Genomic DNA, 19,924 nt, shown 5'->3' on the forward strand with positions numbered 1-19,924 from the left:
TTATTATGTCCAGGAGGTGAACACGCCCAACATCCAGTCAGTAATGACCGAAATGTAGCAGACCACGGTCACCATCCCTGGTCCCTACCCCAATCTTAAATGCTGTGGGGTTTTTGTATTGTTTGTTGGCCGATTTAGGAGTCGGGTACCACCCTGATAGAGGGTTGGGGTTTGTATTGAGTTTCACTATGATTATTACTGTGTTATGATTGACCTGACTGGATCAGGGATTATTTCAATTATTGCTATAAGTATGGGTACCCTAGGTGTATTGTCTAAATGTTATGTTTTTGTGTCTCTTTGCTCGCAATAATTGTAATGTAATTGTCCTTCTGTTTTGTTACCGTACAGCAGTGACATGGTTAACTCTCATGCCTGCAGTTTCTCTCGTTTCTCTCTCCCCCCTGTTTGCACTCTGTCTCAATTTCTCTTCCCCCCTCCCTCTCTTTAGCGGAGGAGGGACATGTTTGCCTTCAGCGAGAATGTGCTCAGTGAAGATTATTCAGAGCTACTGATAAGAGTTAGAAATGGGATTTTTGCCAGAAGATATTCTAATTGTGTATTTTGTTATTTACATAGAAGTTGATAGGATGGTTAAGGAGTGATGTGTTGTATAAGAGGTTTCTAGGGTTTGTATATTGTTATTGTTGTTGCCATTTATATGACGCCAACAGATTCCGTAGCGCTTTATATATTGTGTTTTGTGATAAGGCAGTGAGGATTGTGGGGGAGACTCGCTCACAAGGCGCTGTATTTTCTTTCGCGGTGCAAAGTAAAGACTGGTATATATGATTACGGAGGTTAGGAAAATGAATCTGCTACAAGAATAGAGGAATATTTGGACGTGTTAAGTGATTAATGGCTGGTGGATGATAAGGGAAATTGGTTGAATTCCGTGAGTTTATTTTGCATCATGTTATTTTAAAGTACATGTTTCTAGAGACAGCTTTACGGGCTGTCAAATGCATAATGTTTTCAACTGTCTTATTTAACCCGTCAAGTCTGTTCATAGTTTAGTATTTCATTTTTGCAGAACAGAATGTTGCTTCTCTGCCTTATTTTATTAGTCATAATATAGTGTAATGTTGAAAGTACGTCAGCCTAGTACAAAAGGAGGTTGGCCCTGCCAGAGGAGGTTGGCCCTGCCAGAGGAGGTTGGCCCTGCCAGAGGAGGTTGGCACAGCCAGTCCCGTGCCCTCCACCTAATTACCATTATCTACAGTCACGTACGCTCCTAAACTGATGTCACTTCCGCCCTTACCCTGTCTCTTCCTTTGACACACGACATCATGGTCGTCACTTCCACGCTTGCCATCATTTCCTTCCCCGCCCCTGTCATGGCTGCCTCCATCAAGAGGCCTACCCCTATCATGCTCATCCTGTCTTATGATATGCTGTTTTCCTTGCACTCTACATATTATGAACAAGAAAGTTACAATTACTAAAATAATCCTGCTATTTGTTTCCCTGTTTCAGAAATGTGTCTGTGACAAGTGATGATTAATGATGGAGAATATATATATATATATATATATCGATTCACGTGTAAGTAACAAATGTGTTTTAACTTTGTGTACAAAATTGATAATATGCTGGGAAAGGGTTATCTTAAAGAATATTTACTAAAAAAAATTTCTAATAAACAAAGATTTCTTGAACAAATGGTAATACAGTTAAAGGATTGGTCCTTTTTATAAATATTTTGATCTAATTGAAAAGGAACCAAAAAACATTATAAGCTTAACTATTTACAAATGGAATAGAATTTAGATACTCGCATAAACTATGAAGGTGGGAGTGTGCTCTAATCTGTCTTTATTGGAAAATGATAGCCTCCAAGATTCAAAAACTGATTACCGTATATACTCGAGTATAAGCCGAGTTTTTCAGCCCATTTTTTGGGCTGAAAAACCCCAACTCGGCTTATACTCGAGTCAAGGTCTGTATTATGGCAATTTGCATTGCCATAATACAGACTGGGGGGAGAGGGGGGCTGGCAGAGCGTTACTTACCTGTCCTGCAGCTCCTGTCAGCTTCCTCCTCCTCCGCGCCGTCCGGTCAGCACCTCGGTCAGCTCCCAGTGTAAATCTCGCGAGAGCCGCGGCTCTCGCGAGATTTACACTGTGAGCTGACAGAAGAGCAGAACGGACGGCGCAGAGGAGGAGAGAGCTGACAGGAGCTGCAGAACAGGTAAGTTACAGCTCTGCCAGCCCCCCTCTCCCCCCCCACTGAACTGCCACTGGACCACCAGGGAAGGAGAGCCCCTCTCCCTGCCATATATCAAGCAGGGAGGGGGGACGAAAAAAATATATATAAATAAAATAAATAATAATAAAAAAATAATAATAATAAAAAAAGGGTTATAAGGACCACTATAGGAGGGGGGGGGGGTATAAGGACCACTATGGGAGGGGGGGGGTATAAGGACCACTATGGGAGGGAGGGGGTGGGTTAAGGACCACTATGGGAGGGAGGGGGGGTATAAGGACCACTATGGGAGGGAGGGGGGGTATAAGGACCACTATGGGAGGGAGGGGGGGTATAAGGACCACTATGGGAGGGAGGGGGTGGGTTAAGGACCACTATGGGAGGGGGGGTATAAGGACCACTATGGGAGGGAGGGGGTGGGTTAAGGACCACTATGGGAGGGAGGGGGGTATAAGGACCGCTATGGGAGGGAGGGGGGGGATAAGGACCACTATGGGAGGGAGGGGGGGATAAGGACCACTATGGGAGGGAGGGGGGGGGGATAAGGACCACTATGGGAGGGAGGGGGGGGGATAAGGACCACTATGGGAGGGAGGGGGGGTATAAGGACCACTATGGGAGGGAGGGGGGGTATAAGGACCACTATGGGAGGGAGGGGGGGTATAAGGACCACTATGGGAGGGAGGGGGGGGGGTATAAGGACCACTATGGGAGGGAGGGGGGGGGGGTATAAGGACCACTATGGGAGGGAGGGGGGGTATATGGACCACTATGGGAGGGATGGGGGGGATAAGGACCACTATGAGAGGGAGGGGGTGGGATAAGGACCATTATGGGAGGGGAGGGGGAAGTAAGGACCACTAGGGGAGGGGAGGGTAAGGACCACTAGGGGAGGGGTGAGTCAGGACCACTGGGGGGGGGGGTGAAGGAACACGGGGGTGGGGAGGTAAGGACCACTGAGGGAGGAGGAGGGGAAGTCAGGACATATGGGGGGGGAGGGGGAGGGGGCGGCAACATTTTTTTTGCCTACGGCGGCAAATATCCTTGCACCGGCCCTGCACACACTGCATTCACACACACACACACTGCACTCATACACACACACTGCACTCATACACACACACATACGCACACACTGCATTCATTATACACACACTGTAAATAAATATTCAATTAATATATTTTTTTTAGGATCTAATTTTATTTAGAAATTTACCAGTAGCTGCTGCATTTCCCACCCTAGTCTTATACTCGAGTCAATAAGTTTTCCCAGTTTTTTGGGATAAAATTAGGGGCCTCGGCTTATATTCGGGTCGGCTTATACTCGAGTATATACGGTAACATAAATTTTGATGTAAGCCCAGATATTTTATTATTGCATATACATATGAGTCGAGACTTTGGCCTTTATAATGTATTGATTCCAGATCTGTTACTAGCAGCAAGTACATTAGCAGCCAGAAACTGGAAACGAGAAAAGGTAAATTAATGTATAGCTATTTATAAAGCTTAACAAAAATCTCCATTATCTTTTTCATTTATCTCGCAGAAAACAAATGTTATTTGTCTATTTTGTATATTTTAATACATTATCAGTGAAGAGTAAAATAAGTTTTATCCCTTTTGCGAGACATAAAATTGTGATAATGTATATTTGTGATGTATGTAAGAATTATATTTTGAGATATGTTAGAAATAAATAAATAAAATAAAGAACAGAGAGTCAGGGATAGCGTCTGTCTCCACGGGCACAAGTCTGGTGTGGGAGATGTAATGGGTTAGCCACTGCGGGATACCCACGGAGTGAAGCGTTCGAGGCCTGTTCAGACAGATGAGCATGTTAGCCTTTTATTATTTTTCTATAGGGAAAGCATAGGGTCAGTTAATAGTTGTTGTAAATGGGCTATTTGCAGCCTCCATAGCGGAAGAGAATCCTACCTGCCTCCTCATTTCTACCTGGTATTGAATGCTGATGGATGCCCCCCCCCCCCCCATCAGTCCTATAGATCTCCTCACCCTCATCCTCTCCTTTACCACCCTCCCCCTCCAATCCATTTCTCCCGTCCGCTCTTCCTCCCTTCCGCCCATCCACCACCCTGCCACATCACCTGTCTGCTTCCTTACCTGCCCACCTCCACTTACTCCTTCCACTGATCGCTCCCCTTCGTCTGTCTCCCCTCCTACTGCTCCTTCTTCTCCTCCTCCCTCGTCTCCTGTCCTTCCTACTCCACCTTCTCCTCCTCCTCCCTCATCTCCTGTCCTTCCAACTCCACCTTCTCCTCCTCCTCCCTCATCTCCTGTCCTTCCAACTCCACCTTCTCCTCCTCCTCCCTCATCTCCTGTCCTTCCCACTCCACCTTCTCCTCTTCCTACTCCTCCCGTCCTTCCTACTCCACCCGCTACTCATTCCTACATCTCCCCACCACCATATCTATATCCCTTATATGCTTCCTCCCTTCTTAATCCCTACCCATCTCCTCCGCCCTACCCGTGCCCCGCCCTGGCATCTGCCCAAATGGCTTGGCCATTCTCCTACCCTTACCACGCAACTCCGCCCTATTCAGCCACTTCCCATGTACCTTCCATTGCCACACTCCCTACCCCGATCACGCCTACCCTGCCTCAACTTGCTCAAGTCGTGCCCACATCCAATATGGCAGCCCCCAGTGGTGTGGCACCTCTAGTGCCGGTCCTAATAATTCTTGCTCCTCATGATATTAATTCTATTCTCTATTGTATCCAGCCAAAGCACCTTACTTCTCTAAGACATTTCCGCCCACAGACAACTCTGCCTCTACCTGACATCATATTTTGAAGAAAAGTTGCTCCGGCCATTCTTCTGCCACTTCCCAGGGGGGAATACCACACTACGAAAAATTCAGACTGGTGGAGGTACACCTCATCATGAAAGACCTGTTTTGGGCACTCAAGGAAATAGTGCGGTCCTGATCCAGATACCCATGGAAGTAAGACACATGTACTATCACTGGGAGGTGGCTGTCCCTCATGTTTTCTTCACCAAGTCCCCAGAAATCTCATGAAACACTAAAAATCGATATCAGCTCCCTACAGGGGGGGGGGGGGGGGCAGCAAGAGAACTGTAAATGGAAAGACAAATACCCTCAATATCACACAGAAATAGGTGAGGATACCTCTCCTACTGCTCCTCATGGTTGCTTTGAACAGATAAAAGAGGAAACAAGACACCTCATCAGTGCATGCAGTCGCTTTGCCAGATCCTGACTCCACTCTGTTTGTGGATAGCCTTAGATCTGCGGATGAAGAGGGAAGGTACCATACTGGATTTGCTGTTGCTACAGAAGATCAGGTACATCAAGCATCTTCACTTTCCTCACCCACATCTGCTCAAGACGCTGAATTTACAGCCTTCTCAGTGGCATACAAAATGTCTGAAGGAAGACGTGCTAATACCTTCACTGACTCAAGATATGCCCTGGGTGTGGCACATGATTTTGGATCAATCTGGAAGACAAGAAGATTTCACACAGTGACTGGCACGCCAGTTAAGCATAGCACGGCTATTAAGAAGTTGGTGGATGCCCTACTCCTTCTGAAGAAGTGGCCATAATGAAGGTGAAGGCCCACGGAAAACTGAATTTAGAAGAAGCACTACTCAGCCGACCAAGCTGTCAAGCAAGCCGCAAGTGCACCAAGGGAAGTGGACAGAAGGGTGTCCGCTGAAGAAACTTCTATACTCACCATGTAGATCCTATCTACAGATCTCAAGCTCCTGAAAGAATGACAAGCAGCTGCTGACACTGAAGAAATACAAAGCTGGAAAACAGAAAGGGGCAACCCTTGAAGACGGGCTGTACTCCAACACTCTCAAGTTCTGTTTACCCAAAAACATGTACTGGGCAGTGGTCCACTGGGCCCATGGAGTTTTATACCTATCCAAGACCCTCATGAACTCTTTGATCTATAAATACTCTGAAGCACCTAGAATTACTCCTCTGATCAACAGTTACTGCCGATCCTGTGTCATTTGTGCCAAGGACAACTCAGGCAGAAAGAGGAGGAAAGTCCTAAGCATCTAGCTAAACTTCACTATCCCTTTCAAGAATCTAAGTGACTATATCCAGGTGCCAGAGAGTTGCCGGTTCAGATATGCAATAGTTATAATAGACATTTTGTCTGGATGACCAGAGACCTAGCCGGTCATCAATGTGACAACCAAGACCATATACCCAGTAATGCATCGTGAAAGTTGCAGAGATCACTCAGTGGATTCACCATTCCAGATTCAAGACTCTCTCTCTGCAACATGGGAAGTAACATTTGTTGATCTTGACAAACCTTTGATTCTAAAGGAAAAGTTGCTTAAAATGATATCAACGAGTAGGTGTTTTGATGGCCATAATAACGCCTGGCCACCTGCCATCGATGGAAAGCCGAGGACCCCAAAAAGGAGACCTCGTGAAGCTAAAGAGATTCAGACGCCAAGCTTTCTCAGGATTATGTGCCCATCTTGAGTTTGTGGTGATATCAATATTGACTAAATGATTTAAGTCCACCTACACTGACATAGCATGGGACAGGTTTCATACTATGATGAATAAGTAAATGTGCCCTAGCCAAGGTTATTATGTCCATACACATAATACATGACAAGGTACTCTTGACACACCACATTCATGCTTCAGAACAAAAAGGAGCACCCCTGTAAAAGACAGGTTGACCTGTACATATGTATATATTTTGATGCCATAGGTGTGCCATGGGGGGTACCAGATGATTTCACAGAAAAAGACGAGAGTTGAGTCCATAACCATCACTGCTAATGATATTTTGTACTATATTTATTACATCCGACTGCACTTTGCACTAACACCAAGCTAGCGGCCACAGGGTTTCTGTGTCTTTGGGCTAACAAGTCTTCTGGTATTAACAAATAAAGTTTTATCTTTTAGTAATTAACATTTTAAGGGGGGACTGTTGTAGAATCATTAGGCCCCTTTAAATCTATACCCTTATATTTCTTTCTCATGCTCTCATAGTTTTATAAGAATGCTTTGTTCATAGAAATTGTGTGTCAGCAGGAAATGTTAGGATCCTGCTGAATGGAACATTGTAGCAGCTAGTCTTAATAAAATGTGAAGTTACTAAAAGCCTTGAGAAACTAACAGTGCCAAACTACTCAAAATGGCTGCCAAAGCCCCCCCTCCCATCGAGTGAACTCCTCGTGCTAGCAAGATGGTGCTGGAATCTGGAGGAGAAGTTCATGACGACAGTAGTGACCTAAGATGGTACACCCAGTAGGGAGGGCATTTGAATGAACCACTTAACCAATTACTGATTTATAATTCTATGTTATCTTGAATTCTCCAGTGATGTAATAATGCCTTTATAAGGGTCTGCGCACCCATTTTCTGTGCTCTTGCCATTAAATTTCCTGAAGTGCTTTCATTAACCTGAACCCTGTGTCTCAGTGTGAAATTACTTCTGCGTGCACGCAACTTTATTATTTCTAATTTGGACAGGAACAGATAGTCATTCAAACTTATTGGTTTGCTGAAAATAAATCTATATCAGAAGGAGGAGTATTTTTTCCCCGTTGATCATTGGTGAAGATCTGGGTCATCAGTTCCTCCCAATTCCTCTTGAATGCATAATTTTGCATCCGGTCTCCTATCAGTCTCTAGTAGAGTGTGGATATTCTGCACTCCGCATTCACGGGTTCCAAGCAAAGGTATTCATACCATGTAAATTCCTGGGGTATTTTTGGTAGAAATGGGTCATTTGAGCGTAATGGAACTGTAGCCGTACGGTAGGGGTCTCACCCGCAGTTAATTCTCGCAAGCCCTTCAAACCTGAGCACCGTTCGTAGGGGGATATAGCCATCCTGAGCCACCAAAGGCCATACAGATGATGGGATTCCTCCTCCTAGTTTGGTGTTATTCATCAGTGGGATGAGGGGGCTCGGTTTTGGGGATAGGCTTCTTTCCGTATGCCGGTCCAGATCTTCAGTGTACATGCAATGGGGGAGTCGCTGACCATATTGGTTGTAACCTCAGATGCGTTGTACCATATGAGAGCATGGAACGATCTGCCAATCCTGGACCCATCAGGTGTGGCCCATTTATGGGATGGTGCCACATGCCATTCCCTGATTCTCTGGAAAACCATTGCATGGTAATATTTTTGAAAGTCTGGTAATGCAAGGCCTCCCCTTGTTTGTGGACGACAGAGTTTATCATGGCTTAGTCACGCGCTCTCCCCTTTCCAAACATATCTGAGCACGGTCGCTCGTTGTGTTAGATTCCAGTGCGGTAGATTCCAAGTTATAGTGCTAAAAAGGTATAAAAGTCTCAAGAAGAAATTCATTTTTAATACCGCTATACGGCCCTGCCATGAGATGTGGTTGTAGTTCCCTTTAAGATCCTCTATAATATTGTTGAGAAGAAAAAGGAAGTTTTGATTATAGATCTCCACCGGTTTGATTGGTACCCAAGATAACGCATTTGATCTGTGCACCAGTGAAAGGGGTATCGTTTGAGTCGTGTACAGTCAGTAATCAGGATATTTCCGTTCAATATCTCACATTTAGTAAGATTCAGCTTAAGTCCAGACAAATCGACCATACACAGAATTAGTCAACTAGTTTTCGATTAAAAACAGCATGTCGTCTACATATGCGGTGACTGTGTTCTTGGGTTCTGTGCCTACATCCCATGATGGATGTTTTTTTTCCTAAAATGCCTGGTGCCGTTGCATATGTGGATACTGTCTTAGTGTTTCATTGCCTCTAATCCGTGCGCTTGGGTTAGTGTAGAGAGCTGCGATCCATTTGAGCATTCTGTTGCAGATTCTGTTTTGGCGCGCGTCAACATCATAACGTGCCAATCCACTCGGTCAAACGCCTTTTCAGCGTCTGTGGGAAGCAGGAGTAGTCCCCTGCCTTCTATTCTCGCTAGGAGTTGTATCGAGAACATTCGAATGACTCAGATATTGTAGAGTTTTTCATAGAATGTACGAAACTCGCGTGCCATTTCCTCTGGAAACTGCGTTAAGTTGCCTTGTGATGTATGTAATGCATGTACCTAGGCTTGTTTTTTTTTGGCCTCTTAGCATGTGTGCCAGTAATTATCTGCCCTTATTCGCATGCAAGTAGAAAAAGGCTTTGGAGTGTTTTGGTGATATTTACGTTATAGTAGTTCCGCCAGCTGACGGCAATTGGTCATCAATTATTTATAATTACTCTCCTGCTGGCTTAGTTTGTGAAGGGATTCCAGCTTCGCAATTTTGGCGGTGAGCTCCTCAGTTAGGCATCTAGGTTTTTTTATTCTGTGTAGCCAACCAGATAAAATGCCCTCTGAGGACACTTATGTGCTTCCCAGAGTGTAACGTGTGGCATCCCCTTGGTTGTGCTCTCTGCAAAATACTGTTTGTGTTGCGTCACTTGGTCTGTCTGAAAAAATTGACTCGCTGTGGGTCTAGGGTGGAACATTGGTGAGACCAGTGTTATCGTGGCAGAGTTATGGTCAGACCAGGGTGTTGAAACTATGTCTGCGTGCTGCAGTTGGGTAAGACCTTCCTGCTGTATGAAGATGTAGTCAATGCGTGAGTGTATGATGTAGCGCAGAGTAAAACGTATAGTACGTATCCACTAGTCGCAATTCTCGTAGGAATCAGCATTTGCTTTGGGGTATACTACTGTGTCCATTGGACGAATCCGATATAGGATCTAAAGGGACGTTCAAGTCCCCTCCTAGTAAAAGGGTGCCCTCAGTGAAATTAGCGAGCCTCAGTAACGTTTTTCGTATGAATTGAGCCTGTCCACTGTTCAGGACATTTATTGAGGCGAGTGTGTAAGTTCTTTGGGACACTACACCTTTTACGAAGTGGTATCTGCCTTCCGGTTCCGTCAGTGTCTCTGATAGTGAGAACTGTAGATTTGCTGCTAGTAGAATCGCCACTCCAACGTTGCGAGCTGTATGGTGATTACTATAGTAGTTCATCGGGTAGAACTTATCCTTCAGCAGTTGGTTTGCTTAAGCTCGGAGGTGTGTTTCCTGTAATAGGGCTATGGAGATAGGTTGACGCTTGAGGTCACGTAGTATGTGAGAACGTTTCTCAGGGACGTTCAGCCCTCTGCAGAGGACACACCTGATAAATTAACCCTCTACTTGAGGTATTCCCGCGTAACTGGGTGGTAAACCAGAGCTGTACCATATGACGGTCGAGACCAGAGCGGCCACGATAGTGGCTCCCCCAGTAGTCTAGGTATATGCTGGGTCTGGTTGGGACAGAGGCCCGGGGTTCACGAGTGAAAAGATTCAAAAGTGTACGTATGGTATATGAAGTAGGTTAAAAGTGTAGTATTCAGATCTAAGAGAGCCTCGTTTCCCACTTACTAGTGTCTGTATATGTTGCACTAATAAGTTTAGTCCCTTTTGGGGTTTAAGAATTGTCAGGTCATTGGTCGATTGTGGCGTTAATTGCTAGGCGTCCGCTTGTCGAGGTTTCGAGAGGGGTATCATACTTATATCTGTCTGGAGGTACACGTTATCCATGTTTATGGGGGAGGTTAGTCGGATCTCAGAGGGTACGTCTGGAGTATTGAGCTAGGAATGGTCTGCGTCTACCTAGATTTTCAGTCTTTTTAAGACAATAGTGGTAACGGGGAAGGCGGACATCTGCTAGTCAGCGGATTTAGTGTCTCAACTATGAATGGTGGTATCCAGTGAATGAGCTTAGCACATTGTGACATAGTGGCATGAGGATCATCTCTAAAGCTATACATTTCAACAGTCATATGTATCGTAGGTATTGAGACCAACTATACAGTGCTCGGGGCAGTATTCATTGTTCCTCTCCCTCCCCCTCTCCCTGCTAGTCGGATCTAGCATGTGGTGCTGTGGAGTCCATCACCCCCCTCCCCCCATGAGTGTCCAGATTTCTACTCTCCACCGGTAGATCGGTTTCCAGATGCTCCATCCAACCCACAATGTATCAAGTTCCCAGGGAAATCCATTTCGCATTGGCAAAAAGTGTGCACACAGAGCACACCTCATAGCATCAAGCCCTGCCACAATGCCTGCTCCCATGTAGCGGAGCTCAACCCGACGTCTCCCTCCCCCCCCCCCCAAAAACAAATGCATAGCAACAAGCCCCCAGCCTGATGAGAGTTGGCAAAATTTGGAGGGTGGTTGAGTGGGTTCTTGGAGATGAAAGCTTGAGGGGGTATGCTTGGGGTATAACATGGGAGAGCAAGTGGGCTAGGGGTCCAATTATTTTTTTTTTTTAAATATACTTACCTGCCGGAACCCCGGATGTAAATTCATGAAATCTCTAGTGTGGGTCAACAATCTCAAAGACTGAAAGAAAAAAAGGGGGAAAGAAATGGAGCCAAAGCGTTGCAGCCCTCCTTATGGGGGGTAACCCCGGTGAGAGTTGGAGAAAAAAGAAAGATGGAGGGGGCAACATAAATCAATAGATGGTCCAAAAATTTAAAGTAATAGTTTAATAAATACTATTTAAAAGTCCAAGTGGGACGGTGAACAAAACAGTTCACCTCTAATGTGGGTCATCTGCAAGAGGTGCAGGTATTCGAGGTAGTGATATCGGGATGCGGCCCCAGGTTTCCTCTGAATCAGCTGGGAGTCTGCGAGCAGGCATTCTACGTGGAGAGTCACCCCGTCTTGGTCGTGGAGCTCGTTGCATCTGTGCTGGGTCTTTGTTCCAACGGGCCGAATATCCAGTTAGGTACCTCTGTGTGGGGCAACCCCGTGCATTGCAGGAAATTCAGAGCTTCTTCTGGCCACCGTAAAGGGATCCATTCATTCGGACATTTGGCGAGGAGCCTAAAGGGGAACCCCCATTAAATGGGATATTGCGCTCTCGTAAAAGTGTCACCGGTCTCAAGGGTCTGCATGCTTCAAGTATAAAGAGTGCCACCTCTGCTCCGTGATAGCTCCAGGTCGGTCTCGAGCGAGATTTAGACATAATGAGGTCTTTGACCCTGTGGTTGTATAGGCAACAAATTTTGTTAGGTGGAGTTCCATCCGCAAAGCGCAGTCTGGTGGCTCTATGCGCTCTGTCAAATTCGATGCAGTCTGGTGATTCTGGTCCAAGAATGTCCCGAAAGAGGGCCGTTAGAGTGGCTTCCACGTTTTATTCCCTCGAGGGTTCAGGTAGGCCGCGTGTGCGGATATTGGATCTGCGGCTCCTGTTGTCTAATTCTTCAGCCTGTCTTCTAAGGTTCAATAGCATGGAGCCTTGTCGTGTCAAAGCTAGGGTGGATGCCTCAGATTGTGCTGTTACAGTTAGGTTGGCTGTTTTTAGGGCTTGGATGCGGGTGCAGTGTTCCGCAATATCGCTCCGCAACGTAGCTACCTCGGATCGGATCGCCACACAGATATTGTCTGTGAGGGTTGCCAGGTCTGCTTTAGTTACCATCGATCTCACGAGTGCCTTTATTTCCGCACTAATATCGGACAGGGAGGGTGTACCTGGGTCCAATACAGGTGAAGGGACCGGGGAGTCGGCCATATTGAGGCCTGTCGCCTCGTGGGATACACTCACAGGTGTTTGCAGGAATTCGTCCATGGGTCCTGCATGCGAGCCTCTAGGGTTTCCGCACGTGGTCTGGTGGTTATCGAGCCGTTTTGTGCGCCCCATCAGTGAACCGTGCTACGAGGATAGTGCGCTATTGGAAGCTACGTGGGACGGAGCTCACAAGATAGGCAGCCATCTTCCTCAGAGTTCAAGCAACGCCCTGTGGGGGAGACAATTAACACAAAATATCTTTCCTGCCTGCAGAATTAGCAATATGCAAATGTACAATCCTTGCTATTCAGGTAGTGCATATAGCTGTTGCTACCAACAGAGGGCGCTCTACAGGCTTCATAGCCAAATCCACTTAGTTGGTAGCAAGCATCAGCAGGAAAGGAGATCACACAAAACCATGAACAATAACTTATACACTCCCTGCACATATAATGGGCACAGGGTAACTTAAGCATAGGAGTAGTCCAGAGTACTACATAAAGTGTTTTTCTGAAACTCCGGGTGATGGTGACTATTCAGGGTATAACTAGCATTACATTTAATGAGTCAATCCCCTACTTCTTGGTATTACAAGAAGTAGGGGATTGACTCATTAAATGTAATGCCAAACAAAAACAGTGAACAGTTGTGTAATGAGAGAAAGTCATTGCTAAAAATGTTTGAAAGTTAAACAAAAAAAAAAGTGACATGCTTTTTCAAAATATTTTGTGGAAACATTTTACCTGGACACTGAACGACCTTTTACAGCTGAACGACGTTTTACAGCTGAACGGGTTGGCTCACTTTCCAAAAATCTTTTTAGCAAAGACCGTGTAGTAACGTTTTCTTGAAAAATATCTGCCATTGTATCAGCACTGTAAAGATATATTTAAAACACAATTAAAATCAAAAGGTAGAACTTTTTACCAGTTTGCATGAAATACTCATCAAATGTTTACTGACTGTTCTACACCAAGCATGTCAAACAGCATGCGGCCCAGGGCAGGACCCGCCTACCGGGAAACCGGTAGGCCACTTGCCCTGGGGCCACTTTGTGCTGTGGTCCTCCTGTGGGCCGCAGCCGATCACGTACTTTTGCGACTGGCCAGGGGCCACAAGAGCGCATACACATTCTTCCACCCTGGCTGCCAGATATGCGCATACAGCGTATGTAGTCATAAAAAAAAAAGAAAATGATAAATTGATTTGCATGTCAATGAGTGAAATAATTATTGGATCCCATATCAATCAGCAAGACTTCTGGCTCCCAGGTGTATTTTATACAGGTAATGTGCTAAGATTAGGAGCACTCTCTTAAAAGGAGTGCTCCTAATCTCAGCTCGTTACCTGTATAAAAGACACCTGTCCACAGAAGCAATCAATCAGATTCCAAACTCTTCACCATGGCCAAGACCAAAGAGATGTCCAAGGATGTCAGGGACAAGATTGTAGACCTACACAAGGCTGGAATGGGCTACAAGACCATCACCAAGCAGCTTGGTGAGAAGGTGACAACAGTTGATGTGCTTATTCGCAAATGAAAGAAACACAAAATAACTGTCAGTCTCCCTCGGTCTGGTGCTCCATGCAAGATCTCACCTCGTGGAGTTTCAATGATCATGAGAACTGTGAAAAATCAGCCCAGAACTACACAGGAGGATCTGGTTAATGATCTCAAGGCAGCTGGGACCATAGTCCCCAAAAAAACACAATTGGTAACACTACGTGGTGAAGGACTGAAATCAGGCAGCGCCCGCAAGGTCCCCCTGCTCAAGAAAGAACATGTACAGGCCTGTTTGAAGTTTGCCAATTAACATATAAATGATCAAGAGGAGAACTGGGTGAAAGTGCTGTGGTGAGATAAGATCAAAATATAGCACTTTGGCATCAACTCAACTCGCCGTGTTTGGAGGAGGAGAAATGCTGCAAATGACCCCAAGGGCCATGTACCATCAAATATTGGGTGAGAACCTCCTTCCCTCAGCTCGAGCATTGAAAATGGGTCGTGAATGGGTATTCCAGCATTAGATTGACCCAAAACACACAGCCAAGGAAACAAAGGAGTGACTCAAGAAGAAGCACATTAATGTCCCTGAGTGGCCTTACCAGTCTCCAGACCTTAATCCCATAGAAAATCTTTGGAGGGAGCTGAAGGTTCGAGTTGCCCAACGTCAGCCTCGAAACCTTAATAACTTGGAGAGGATCTGCAAAGAGCAGTGGGACAAAATCCCTTCTGAGATGTGTGCAAACCTGGTGGCAAACTACAAGAAGCATCTGACCTCTGATTGCCAACAAGGATTTTGCCACCAAGTACTAAGTCGAAGGGGTCAAATACTTATTTCACTCATTGACATGCAAATCAATTTATAACTTTTTTGACTTGCGTTTTTCTGGATCACTGTTAAAATACACCTACCATTAAAATTACAGACTGATCATTTCTTTGTCAGTGGGCAAAATCAGCAGGGGATCAAATACCTTTTCCCCTCACTGAAGATATCTATATTCACTTTATGTTTTGGTTTTTAAAGTGAAGGTCACTGCTGCTTTTAAATATGTTTAGTTTAAAGGGACACGCATTCAACAGAGAAAAGGCAGTGTTTACATTGAAAAGTCTGCAGGTACAGGCTATAGACACTAGAACAACTACATTAAGCTGTAGTAGTTCTAGTGTTTATAGCATCCCTTAAGAATTGCATTTTTCCCATTGAAAATTAAGTTTAAAATTAAAAAACTGGCTGCCAACTTTTTTTTTTTTTACGCTGGTTCCTAGATTCCAAAACAAATTTGTCAAGCCCTGACGTATAGCTATATAACTTTTATTAAATTTATAATGAACAATGCACAGCCACATTTAAAATTAACAAATTCATTGTGCACCGATTTACAGATTATAAAATAAGCCTATGATTTCAGTTTATATTTGGTAGTTACAGTTCACAAAATAGAATTGTGGAGCGATTTCAGAATTTGGCACATTTTTCTTATAAGCTTAAAGGGACTCTCCAGTGCCAGGAAAACAAACCTGTTCTCCTGGCACTGCAGGATCCTGCAGTGCCCCCTTCCCTCCCCCCATCCCATGTTGCTGAAGGGGTGAAAATCCCCTTCAGCTCCTTATCCGAATCAAGCGCCGATGTCCCTCTGCGCTGGGTCAGGCTCTGCCCATGCTCCTGCGGCATTTGACCTCCCCATTGGAAAGCATTATTCAATGCTTTCCCATGGGGAAAATCTGATGCTGGAGGTCCGTGATTCCAGAGTATCTCATATGGTGTATATTGTGCCTTAACGTGTTGTCATTTTTTCTCCAGTTTATGTCAAAGTTTAAGGCAAAACTAATTTTATTTCATTTTAATTTATTTTTAAAGATGGAGTTTTCATAGATTAATTTGATTTTTTTTTGGCCTATTCTGCATTACGGGGTATGTGGGGTCTCTCAAATTGTATATTTTGAGCCTTGTTGCAAAGCCATTTTAGCACCAGTTTCTTTCCACTTTTTTTTTTTTTTTTATGTATATATATATTTTTTTAACATGTACATTGCAATTTAGCGATATATTTTGTTGTTTTAAAATGGCCAATTGAGGATGGATTTATGGTGCATTTAGGGGTAATTTAGTAGCTCACATCTAAATTATTCCATAAATGCATACATTTTGCAAACGTGGACACCATGGGGGCTCTCCCATGATACATTTTAGCTTTATTAAGGTGCCATTGTGATGAACTCATAAAAGACTATAAATTACTAAGCTTCTACATCCCTGTCCAGTTTCCTGACGCTATTAGCAGGACCAACCAACAACCACTCTGGAACTCCAGCCCGGCCACTTGTTTCAGGATTTTCTGGTCATCTTGCATTTTACATTTCATCCCTTTCCCAGACAACCTAGAAGAGTGCTTTTTGGAGGGAAGCTTCTAATCACAGAACTGAACAATACTATTGTGCCCAGTAAATTACCAAGAGTTGACCCTGGACCGCATGGAACTCTTTTCGGCCAAGGTTGTTGTAAAGGTCGGGTGAAACTTGACTGTGTGGCATTTGGACAATTCTGCATGGATCAGAAAGCCATTTTCTCAGAATGGGTGCTCTGATATCCTCTTTAAAATTACATGACTTGTGGGGATACCTTACTGTTTACTGTTTAGGGGATGTTTCTGTGTTCTAGTCGGTGTCTGGGAGATAATTGGTTTACCAGTTATCAACTCAATTATATCCCAGACACAGAAACGCCTGGGTGTGCTTAAGTGTTCATTAATAGAAGCATCATGCATAAAATGTGTGTGCTTTTGGATGCATAAACCAGCAATTGTACCCTTCATCAAGTCTCGACTGATGTTTGGGTAGACGGGAGTTATAATCACTGCTTCACTACAGGATCTGGGAGAATATACAGCGGAGGTACCACTCTGGGTAGAGAGTTTGTAGTAATTTTTACATACACATGGTATTTTTTTCTGGTTATTTTTTAAATCTCACGTGTCCCACTGTAAAAAAATGATCTTAACTATACCTTTGCAAATTAAATATTTATGTGTCTAAATCCTTAATCAATTCCTAATTCTAAACCAAATCATAATTCCCCCAAACTACCCTAAATCTAATAAAATACATCATCTTAATCCTAACACATGCCCTAATTAGAACATTAATCGTAATTTCAATAATGACCCTATAAATAGTGTTAGAAGGATTCCTTCTGCTGCTGCAAGTAATTCCCTTCTGGATTTCAGCAGTGAGATTCTGTTGCTACTGCAATTCCTAATCCAAACCCTAAAATTATAAACCCATCTTAAACATAAATCAAATCTTAATTCATAATCTTGATCACTGATTTAATTCTAATCACAACGTTTTCCTTCTGCTAATATCAGTATTGATATTAGCAAAGGGAAATCTCAGTTAAAACAGAGTGGTATGTTACTGCCATCTACTGGCTATTTTCAGTATGACACATTCCTATCTTTTTCATTAAATATAGTATGCCCAATGCATTGAGTTTGGTGTTGGGCAACTGACAAAGTCAAGCATTGATCAAGATGCCATGAGAGTGTTGAGGGAGACCCTTCAGGGCCTGTTCAGACCTTGAGTGTCTCCCAATCACTTGATGCGGTGAGATAATTGCTGTGGCTGAGCTCGAGCAGTGTTCCCTACGAATTTAAATGGCTATATGCGGAGGAGACTAAGCACCGCATGCAACTTATCTGTCAGCTGGGACCACTAAAAATTGTCCCAGCTGCCAGAGAGAAACCCCAGGTATCTATTGAAGCACCAGCACACTTGGAACCCATCATATAACATCAATGTGCACGTTATATAGAAATGTATTTGTATTTAAATAAGTATATAACCACCAATATCTATTTTAATGTTTTGTGGTTTTATGCCACTTTCAAATAGCATCTTCAAATGCAACCACTACAGTCTACTCTTTAGAAGTGCCTTGGCTCTGTCCTACGGTGAGATATTAAACTGTTTTAGCAAAGCTTGACCACTTAGCTAGTCCAAAATGGCGGCCACCCCACATCCAGTCTTCTCTAGCATGCCAGTTATTGTGCTTTAGCAAAATGTAATAATGGGTTAAAGAAAATATCCATTCAATGGTTTGGATGGTAAGAGTAGTAAAATTAGCAAATAAGCATCTGAACATGTATTCTATGTCTACGAACTACCCCCTGGGTCACTTCACCCAACTTCCTCTAGAAGGTAAGCTCGTTTAAACAGAGCCCACAACATACTCTGTTCCTGTCCATCCAGCTCGTCTTGTTGCAAATACATGTCTGTTAGTCCAGGGCGCGACAAATCCCAGGTGCCAGGTCACCATAGCAACTAGAAATTTAGCCCTGGCGTCTGGGATTTGTCAGCCTTTTACCTAAAGTAGCCAGCTGGGCAAACAATGAAACCGGCCAGCTGCCTGCCCGATCAGGAAGCTGTATAGCCGGCCACCCTGGGAGGTATGGAGGCGGCCGGCTCAGGAAGCTGTGTAGCCGGCAACCAGCGGGAGCATAGAGGTGGCCAGCTCAGGGAGATTTGTAGCCGGCCGCCTGCACGCACACAGGAGGTGGCAGGCTGGGGCAGGGTGCGAGGGAGCAGTCTTCCTGCAGCTCCCCTCTGCTCCATCGCGCTGTGTAATGATGACGTGAGCCGGAATATGACATCATTCCGGCCCTGGCATCACTGCAGACAGTGCGAGGGAGCAGAAAGGAGCTGCAGGAAGATCACTGTTCCCTCGCACCCAGGAATATAAGCCATACTGGACCCAGGGAAAGTCCACTCAGCACTCCCAAATGTGGGAGAAGGCAGTTGTGGTCATGACACCAAAGAAGTAACCTGTTTGGCCAGTAAGGAAAAATTACCAGCACCCGAGCCTCTTCTGATCTGATTTTCTGGATGACCCTTGGAATCAAGGACACCAATGGCTATTGGAGGTAACTAAAAAAACCTCCATTTGTTTAAAAATACATAGGGATTAAGGAGAGAGCGCAGGTAACTAGTTTTTCTTTGGTTTTTACTATATATTGGGGCTGATGTGTACTGTAGTCATTTGCAGCCGCCCAGTGATGGGAGTGGGCGCAGGACTTATCTTTCTGCATTTGTATCCATTTTTTGTATCCCTCAGCCTTGTTACAATGCAGCCGCCCATCCCATGTGTTCCCTATTAAGGGTTAATAATATATAGGGGTGTATATAAAAAAAATACCCCTTTCTGTCTCAGTAGAGATTTTTGCCAGAGGCTCAAGGAAGCAAGGTGAATGGTTAGAGTTAGGACCCACCTAGGGAGGGTCTGCCTTGACGCTGGCAGGTGGGCTAATCCTCTGATGGCCATTGTAGGTAACTAAAAAACCTCAATTTGTTTAAAAAATAAATAGGGATTAAGGAGAGAGCGCAGGTAACTTGTTTTTCTTTGTCTTTTTTGAAAGTTGAGCTATCTGAATGTCTACAATTAGGTAGTACTTCCCATTTATAATCACTTTGGATCTTGAAAAGATTTTTCAAATGCCTTGAAATAAAAGCTTCTTTCGGGATTTTTTTCCATTCTCTGTACATCAAGTTGATTAGTTTCTCTTGAACAGGAAAACCTTTATCCTTATATATTTTTAGGAAGATCACTTAAGATCAAAGATAGCTCGTTCATTTTTAGCTTGTTTTTTTTTAGTTTCTTACTAGCTGTACCATGATAAGCTACTGAAATGCTTGATCTGGCTGTTT

The 19,924-nt window shown here is 44.3% G+C and overlaps 1 protein-coding gene across 3 annotated transcripts in view; it reads right to left on the minus strand.

The window, feature by feature from the left end:
• The window catches only part of CENPT (centromere protein T), a 103,801-nt gene that overhangs the window by 74,316 nt on the left and 9,561 nt on the right, over positions 1 to 19,924 (minus strand). For 2 of the 3 annotated variants that reach the window (XM_063437274.1, XM_063437275.1), the window contains exon 2: positions 13,461 to 13,592. The exons of the other annotated variant lie outside the window; for it this stretch is intronic. In XM_063437274.1, the coding sequence (XP_063293344.1) occupies positions 13,461 to 13,582 (122 nt within the window). In that variant the 5' untranslated portion in view covers positions 13,583 to 13,592. The remainder of the gene's footprint in view (positions 1 to 13,460; positions 13,593 to 19,924) is intronic. 3 annotated transcript variants of the gene reach the window in all.

The sequence above is a fragment of the Pelobates fuscus genome, chromosome 12 (assembly GCF_036172605.1).
Source record: "Pelobates fuscus isolate aPelFus1 chromosome 12, aPelFus1.pri, whole genome shotgun sequence".
In the NCBI taxonomy this organism is placed as follows: domain Eukaryota; kingdom Metazoa; phylum Chordata; class Amphibia; order Anura; family Pelobatidae; genus Pelobates; species Pelobates fuscus.